The sequence below is a fragment of the Colobus angolensis genome, unplaced genomic scaffold (genome assembly GCF_000951035.1).
Source record: "Colobus angolensis palliatus isolate OR3802 unplaced genomic scaffold, Cang.pa_1.0 Scaffold184, whole genome shotgun sequence".
NCBI lineage: Eukaryota > Metazoa > Chordata > Mammalia > Primates > Cercopithecidae > Colobus > Colobus angolensis.
The window spans coordinates 4,559,378-4,567,996 of record NW_012114977.1 but is presented as its reverse complement, the minus strand read 5'-3'; the positions used below and the strand labels follow the sequence as shown (position 1 = coordinate 4,567,996).

General features: G+C 52.7%; 1 protein-coding gene across 1 annotated transcript in view; it reads left to right on the top strand.

The window, feature by feature from the left end:
• The first annotated feature begins 1,296 nt into the window (after positions 1 to 1,296).
• The window catches only part of TNFRSF10A (tumor necrosis factor receptor superfamily, member 10a), a 33,879-nt gene continuing 26,556 nt past the window's right edge, over positions 1,297 to 8,619 (top strand). Inside the window, exon 1 of the mRNA XM_011939850.1 lies at positions 1,297 to 1,968. Within this exon, the coding sequence (XP_011795240.1) occupies positions 1,663 to 1,968 (306 nt within the window). The 5' untranslated portion in view covers positions 1,297 to 1,662. The remainder of the gene's footprint in view (positions 1,969 to 8,619) is intronic.

The window sequence follows — 8,619 nt, the reverse complement described above, 5'->3', positions numbered from 1 at the left end:
AATATTCTATATTAAACATATATGGAAATGCAAACCATTTAAGAGGTGGGGAGTAAGGGGAGGACTTGAACCGCCTAGTTTCAAGACTGACTATACAGCTCATAATTAGGACAATGTGGTAATTAGCATGAGAATAGCCAAATAAATAAACGGAACAGAATAGAGTCCAGAAATGGACACACACATATATATGGTCAACTTAATTTCAACAAAAGTGATAAGGCTATTGGATAAGGAAAGAAAGTGTTTTCTTTTCTTTTTTGAGACGGAGTTTCCCTCTTGTGGCCCAGGCTGGAGTGCGTGCAATGGCGCCATCACGGCTCCCCGCAACCTCCGCCTCTCGGGTTCAAGCGATTCTCCTACCTCAGTCTCCCGAGTAGGTGGGATTACAGGCATCCGCCATCACACCCGGCTAATTTTGTATTTTTAGTAGAGACGGGGTTTCTCCATGTCTGTCAGGCTGGTCTGGAACTTCCGACCTCAGGTGATCCGCCCACCTCGGTCTCCCAAAGTGCTGGGATTACAGGTGTGAACCACCGCGCCCGGCCGAAAAGAAAGTCTTTTCAGCAAATAGTACCGGAACTCGGTAAAATATGGAGAAAAATGAACATCAATCAGCGTCCCCTTTCTCTTACCCACTCCTCAGCCCCAAGGTCGCCCTTCGCAGGCAGAACCGTGACTCCCCTGGCTTTCGGCCGGCTGATTTTCCGCTCCCTGGGCCCGCGAAGCGCTGGGTGCGGAGGAACTGCTGGAAAGGACCTGCCTCCACGTGGGACTGCAGCCAAGTCGCATCCCGTGTCATGCGCCAGGTAGTCCCCCGTGGTTTAAGTTTTAACAGGTTAGGAAAATCCAGAAGAAAGGCAGAACTGGGTCCCCCGGGCTTGCCTAACACCAGGGACAGTGGAGTTGAGGTGACATTTCACTGGCATGGAAACCTGAGACCAATAGCAGGATGCGCCAGGCTCGGTGGCTCACGCTTGTAATCCCAGCACTTTGGGTGCCCAAGGAGGGCGGATCACGAGGTCAGGAGTTCGAGACCAGCCTGGCCAAAACAGTGAAACCCCGTCTCTACTAAAAATACAAAACTTAGCTGGGCGTGGTGGCGGGCGCCTGTTACTCAGGAGGCTGAGGCAGGAAAATCGCTTGAACCCGGGAGGCGGAGGTTGCAGTGAGCCGAGATGGGGCCACTGCGCTCCAGCTGGGTGACAGAGCTAGATTCCATTAAAAAAAAAAAAAAGGCAGTATGAATCACCCGCTCGGTAGTGACGGAAGAGGCCGTAGAAGCCTCTTAGAGGCCAGATCCCGCGGAGGCCGCCTCTGTGCCCTTCATTCCGCTACCCATCCGTCCGCCGAGTGCCTGCTAGTCGCCAGGAATCCGGCCACGGAGAGACTGAGGTCGACTCCCGACCGAGAAGCCTCGCGCTGGGACCAGTCGTTTTGCCAAAACGACTCCGAATGCAGCAGCATCCACGCGGCGGCCGTGTTTGAGGAACAGAAGCTGAGAGCGGCGAGGGCGATCACAGAGGAAGGAAGTTCAGGGTTAGCAGACAGGAGCCGCAAGTGCCCCGAAAAGGGGGCGGGGTCAGGGGTGCCCTGAACTCCGAATGTGAACTTCCGTCTTATCACAGCCAAGCACGCTGCTTCTTCGATTGACCTGGCAGGATGGCGCCACCACCAGCTGGAGCAAAGCCGGGCGCGTTCCTGGCAGTGACTCCGAATCCTGGGAGCGCAGCGAGTGGGACAGAGGCAGCCACAGCCACACCCAGCAAAGTGTGGGGCTCTTCCGCGGGGAGGATTGTACCGCGGGGCGGGGGCCGAGGAACGCTCCCTACCTCTATGGGACAGCAGGGACCCAGTGCCCGGGCCCGGGCAGGGCGCGCCGCACGACCCAGGTCGGCGCAGGGAGCCAGCCCTGGGCTCCGGGTCCACAAGACCCTCAAGTTTGTCGTCGTCGGGGTCCTGCTGCAGGTGAGTCCCCATCGCGGTCCTGCCTGGGGAAAAGCGCGCCTGGCACCGGGAGGGGGCCGGGAGAGAGGGGGACACGGCGGGGGTGCCTGGCCCTGGTCACTTGTGGCGGAGCATGTCCGGGCAGAGGAGTCCGTCGTCGAAGTCGGAGGAAGAGCGAGGTCCCCGGGGCCAGGCAGGAGCGACCAGGGCCTGGAGGGAGCAGAGCCCCCTCCCGCAGGAGGCTGGGCCAGGGGACTCCACCGCGTTGGCCGCTGCCTAGCGCGGCTCCCTCCTCCCCACACTTCTAGATGTATCGGGACGTTTCAGAATGGATAGAGCTCAAGTGTGTAAACTTCCAAGCCACCTCCGAGCCACACCGGCTGCGTGAAGGGGAGCACCATTCTCCTCCCCACTCCCTCATTCCCTCCCCAGCCCCATCCTTCTTTTCTTTTCTCTCTCTCTCTCTTTTTTTTTTGAAACGGAGTCTCGCTCTGTCGCCCAGGCTGGAGTGCGTTGGCGCAATCTCGGCTCACTGCAAGCTCCGCCTTCTGGGTTCAAGCGATTCTCCTGCCTCAGCCTCCCGAGTAGCTGGGACAGGCGCCCGCCACCACGCCCGACTAATTTTTTGTGGTTTTGGTAGAGACGGGGTTTCACCGTATTAGCCAAATCCGCCCGCCTCGGCCTCCCAAAGTGCTGAGATTACAGGCGTGAGCCACCGCGCCTGGCCCTCCATCCTTCTTTTTTTAGACAAATCGGTTAAACACGCAGCCCGGTAGAAAAAGTAACTTTCTCTCCGCTGCTTGTTGTCTTCCGTTTCGAGTCCACTGAGCACACCGGCAGCAGTTTCCTTCCAGCCACTTTCTTGCACATCAACAGGTACAGGGCAGTGAACTGACCACTAGGCAGGCAGCCAAGACCGGGGCACGCCCTTCCTTCATGAGGCAGCGTTTCCTGTGAAAGCAATCACTCAGTCTGGAAAAATGCCAAATACCTTCGGTTCTCTTTCAGGTTCATTAAGTCTCTATCAATTGTTCTCTTTCAGATTCCTTCTATGTTAAGGAAAAAAAACAAAAGCTAAATTACCTCAAAGATAAACCAGTCTTACAAGTGTCAGTAAATTTTAAGTGTTTTTGTTTAACAAACTAAACAAAATCCAGGAAACCAATAGCATTTTGTAATCTCCAAATAATTACAGAATTTGTGTTTTAAACATCAGTTTATATTAGGTGGAACCCACGGTTGATGCTTATTTTTAATACGCTTATTAAATGGCTTTCTTTTTGACAGGCTAGTGCGATTCCAGGTGGATGTAAGGCTCACCTGTGCAGACAAGGTCAAACATCTGAGTTTGGTGGTTTTGGAAATGTGACAGTCCGTTTGTGTGGCTATAAAAAATACTTGAGGCTGGATAATTTATAAAGAGGTTTATTTGACACATGATTCTGCAGGCTGTACAAGAAGCATGACACCGGCATCTGCTTCTGGTGAGGCCTCAGGAAACTTCCACTGGTGGTGAAGGGGAAGGACAGCTGGATTCTGCCCATCAGGGAAAGGGGTGGGGAGGATGGCAGGGGGAGGAGGAGGGGCCAGGTTCATTCTAACAACCAGCTGTCATGGAAACTAAGAGTGACAACTCCTGGGGGAATGTGGGAGGGGCGGGTATGGCACAAAGCCTTTCATGAGGGATCCACCCCAAACCCCAACAGACCCCACTAGCTACACTGGGGTTCAGATTTCAACATGAGACCTGTCAGGGACAAAGGACCCATAGCAGACACCAAGGCCTTCTGCCATCCCAGAGGACCCTCTCATCCCACCATCCATCAGCCTTCTTCCTGTGCATTTATAGGTACCTTAAAAATTCTGACTGAACAACAAATCCCATCAGATGTTTTCTATCAGTCCATGCATGTATCTCATTCTTTCTAACAGCATCATAATATTTAGTGCATGGGTGAAACACATGGGGTGAAGCACAGTTGATTTTAATCTTCCATCCTATGGGCAATTGTTAACATTATGTCCTGCCTTTGTTTTGACTAATTCCAGCAGCATTGTAGTGAGAACCCTTGTGTGTGTCATATGTCCATATGTCAATATTTTCTAGAGGCAGCCCTTTAAAAGAGGAATTCTTGGGTCAATGAGCTCATCAATTTAGAATTTTGTTTGAATATTGCTAAATTGTCCTTTGGGAGAAGATTGTACCAATTTTACTCTCACACCAAGAATACACAAGCGTGCCCGTGTCCCTGCACCCTTACTACATGGAACTTTCATTCTTTACTACTCTAAGAGGTAAAAAATGATAGACCTCAATGTTTGTATTTTTTAATTTTAGTGTTATTAGAGATTTTCAAGGATCCAGGAGTTTTTTGAGACTGGGAGTAGATGACCTAGAGCTAATCTTCCAGATTAGACTGCTGGGGAGGGAGCGGAAAAGACCGCAGTCGCACCTCTGCACTTGGGAAACCGAGGTCAGCTGGGGCCAGTCCCTGCCACCCGCCATGCCTGTGAATGGAGATTCTCTGTCCTCAGGCTGTCAGGATGACATCAGATGAGCCTGGAGCTGAGCTCGGTTCCTGACCCCAGGTCCTGGCTCTGTCCGTGCTCGGCTGGCCCAATCTCTGTGCCAGGTCCTTCCACCTCACTTCTCTCTTTATCAAAGTAGGAAATGAGAAATTCTGAAGGCTCTGAAGCTTAGTCAGTCAGTCTGTCAAAGAGTCCAGAGATTGGAGGCTGAAGACGGCCAGGGTTGTCCGTGTTCCTCTTCAGCTCTGTGACTCTGGTATGGCCCAGCTCCTTCCTGTAAAATAAGACAGAGATAAAAGTCTGCAGGGCCGGGCGCGGTGGCTCAAGCCTGTAATCCCAGCACTTTGGGAGGCCGAGACGGGCGGATCACAAGGTCAGGAGATCGAGACCATCCTGGCTAACACGGTGAAACCCCGTCTCTACTAAAAAAAATACAAAAAACTAGCCGGGCGAGGTGGCGGGTGCCTGTAGTCCCAGCTACTGGAGAGGCTGAGGCAGGAGAATGGCGTAAACCCAGGAGGTGGAGCTTGCAGTGAGCTGAGATCCGGCCACTGCACTCCAGCCTGGGCGACAGAGCGAGACTCCGTCTCAAAAAAAAAAAAAGTCTGCAGAGGCCCTGTATAAACCACAGTGGACTGTGTGACTCTGCTGTGGCCCCAGCTCCTTCCTACAAAAGAGGCAGATATAAAAGTCTGCAGAGGCCCTGTGTAAACCGCAGTGGTCTGTGTTGGGAGATGTGTGTTGTCGTGTAGGAGGACAAATCACACTCTCAAGGCTGGTGTCAGTCACTCAGGACTCTGGATCCCCAGGGCACCTGTCCTCTACCCAGCAGAGGCTGCACCTGCTCCTGCCTGCACCTCAGCACCGGCTCTCTGAGCTTGGGGCAGAAGGTTCTAAGGAATAGGGTGGAGCGCCATGGGGAGGGGCCGTGGAGGAACAGAGGAGCTAGACTTCAAGTGAGGACAAAGATGGCACTGCAGGGCCACAGCCTGGTTTACCTGCCACATTTCCTTCCAGTTTTCCTTCTGGTGGGTGCCCGGCACTGGTTGCAGCTTGAAGAGTGAGCAGGAAAGGTCTCCATCCACGTGGCTGCAGATGGCTGCTCACCCAGCCCCTACTGAGAGGCCACAGTCCCAGTTCTGATCCTTGTCCTGTATCCAGGAGTGGCAGGGCAGTGAGGCTCCAGCTTTCAGGGACGGGGACAGTGGGGACAGTGCCATGCTCCGAGCCTGTGCTGTTGGACAGTTGGTGTCCTGCTCCCAGCCACAGACTGCACATCTTCATTCAGGATATTTTCCTAACCTAAGGGAGATGGGGATTGTTGCTCTCATTTTGTCTGGGGGGGGAAATGAGATTTAGGAGGGGGAAATCCCCAGCATTTGGGGCCTGACCTGCTTGATAGTAGCAGCTGCCTGTTGGTCTGGGAAGGGCCTCTTCTGGATTCCCAGGCAGGTATCTGTGATAATGGGGAAAGGAGAAAGGGTTTGCTTTGTAGGGAAGAGCAGGGTGCACTCAGCACCTCAGACACCCACCTGTGGCCAGGAAGGGATGTGAATCATCACATTTTACAGACGAGGGGACCACAGCTCAGAGGTGGGAAGTGTGTGCACCTGGCCACAGGCAAGTCTGTCCAGGGCACTGGTAGGAATGAGGGAAACTAGGAATGACCACTTTAAAAACTTAGATGAAGAAGATTTCAAAGTTAAGTCATTGGAGTTTGTTGGTAATATATTTGTATGGCTTAGGTCATGTTAAGTGCATCACCCCCTCACCCCATGTCTGCTGTTGGTCTCAGCACTGAGTCGAGGGAAGAGGGAACCATCCTGGTGAAGAGGAGAGGGGAGCAGCACCGGCTGGGGTGGGGCCTCTGCCGCTGTCTCTTCCTGCTGTGGTTTCTCTGGGCTAAGTCGGCCCCTCTCAGCTGACTTGTCTGTGGGGAGATCTTTGTTCTCTGGCTGCTTTTAAGACTTTCTCCTTAACAGTGGTTTCAGCACTTGGATGGTAGCAAAAATAATCTGCCAGAGCCATGTCTGTAGTATTTTCAGCCTCCCCTTCTGTATAATAGCAGCCATGTTTTGGCCTCTGCAGGGCTAAGGTCCTCCAAGCAGCTGCTTCTCCACATCTCTGCCCTGCACTTGGCCTCTGGGAGCTCCTGGTGTTCCTTAGCAGAGTCCACAGGGCTCTTCAGGGTCCCGTCCCTGTGCTGGAGCCTGGAGCCTGTGACCTGAGGCGGTGAGCTGAGGCCACCACTGGGCTCACCTCATGGGCTTGGAGGAAAAGTCATTCACCCAGGAAGTAGATGATGAGCCCTTTACTCTGAGAATGTCTGCGCCTGGTGCCGGTGGGAGGACAAATGAGCCCTGCCTGTGTCAATCCTGCTCCCTGAAGCCCACAGTCTGGTGCAGGAGGTGTCACCAGGGACCTAAATAGCGATCAGGAAGCATGGGGGCCACCTCCCCCACCCCCCACCTCCAGAGAGGCTGTGCGGGCTCCAGGGACGCCATCCCTCCCTACTTGGCTCTGGCAGAGGGAGGCTGTGCGGTTGCAAGGCCCCAGCTCATGGTATTGTTGGCGTGGAGGATGTGATTTCATTAAAATCAACACTGAGAGTAATGATCGTACTAACAACAGCATGTGCTGTGCCAAGCTCTGTTCTCAGCACTTTATACACATATGAACACACTTAATCCTCATACAACCAGACTGTACAGGAGCCCTCATTGTCCTTGTTTCAGACGAGCAGCATGAGACACAGAACATTCGTTCAGTGGAGGGGCTGGGCAGGAGGATGAGCGACCCTCGGGGGCAGCAGCAGTGATTGGGTCACTGGGTTCTGCTGACCTTTCCCAGGGGAGTATTTGGTGCTTGTTCATGAGGCCTGCATTCACCTAGCGCTGGGTCACAGCTGGGGATCCCTGAGAAGTCATTTAAAGCCACCTCTTATTTCCAGAATAATAAACATGTTTAGAGAAGAAGTGGCTTACCCCAGACCATGAGGCTGACCCGAGACTGCAAGACAGATGGCTTGCTTCTTAACCCAGGGGTCTCTTTATACCAAAAGAACAAAGAAAGAAAAAAGCCACAAAGACTCAGAGGAAGCAGATTTCCAACCACAGCCAACCTCAGAACAATTGAGTTGCTCATTTTAAGATCAACAAAACATTTTTTAGGGTGTCTATGCCTGAAGGAGGAAATCACAGTGTGAATATCAAACTTGCCTCTAAAACAGCCTAACACAACACTGGTCCGGGAAGAACAAGGCAAGGAAACCCCCTGGTGAATGACTCATCGCAGGAAGAGGCAGGGTCAGGGGAGTCTATGGAGAAGAAGACCTGGAACAAGACCTCTCTCTCTTGCTTTCTTACACACACACACACACACACACACACACCCTCACACCCCCATGAGCCCAAATCTGTGACCTGAGAACCTCACTTCTCTGACCTTACCTTCCATCTCCCTCAATCAGAGACGCCCACAAACCTCAGAGCTGCGTCCCAGCATCACTTGTTTTGACTCCCCTCCCCCACTGCCTTGACTTCCTTTCTGCTTGGGAACCTGTCTGTGTGGACTTTTCCCTCTAGGTCAACTGGTGTCCTGCCACCAATGGCATTTGTCACCTCTGCCAGGGTAGCCCCTCATGACTTGGGTTATTGATGGCTGTGCCTCATCTCCCTGTGAACTGGACCTGTCCTAAGGAAAGGGAGGGTCGTGCCTTGTTCCTGATGCTCCACGATTCCTTGCACAGTGTGGTCACCAGGTGCCGATGTGCCCTCCTTGGATGAATGAGTAATGTAGGTTCTAGGAAGCCTGCACTAACGCGGATGTGACGTCCTCAGCCTTTCATAGACTATGTTTCCTGTGGGAGGTGGGAAGAACAGCTGAACAGAAGGCTGGAGACTGCCCAGGTCCAGAGTCACCAAGAGCTTGTTGTCAGGTTTTCACTTGCTATTAGCAGAGTTTTTATTGTTTTTTTTTTTTAAGGCACTATTTTTAGTGTTAAAAGTGAGTTCAGCCCGGGCCCAGTGGCTCACACCTGTAATTCAGCACTTTGGGAGGCTGAGGAGGGCAGATCACAAGGTCAGGAGATCGAGACCATCCTGACCAACTTGGTAAAACCCCATCTCTACTAAAAATACAAAA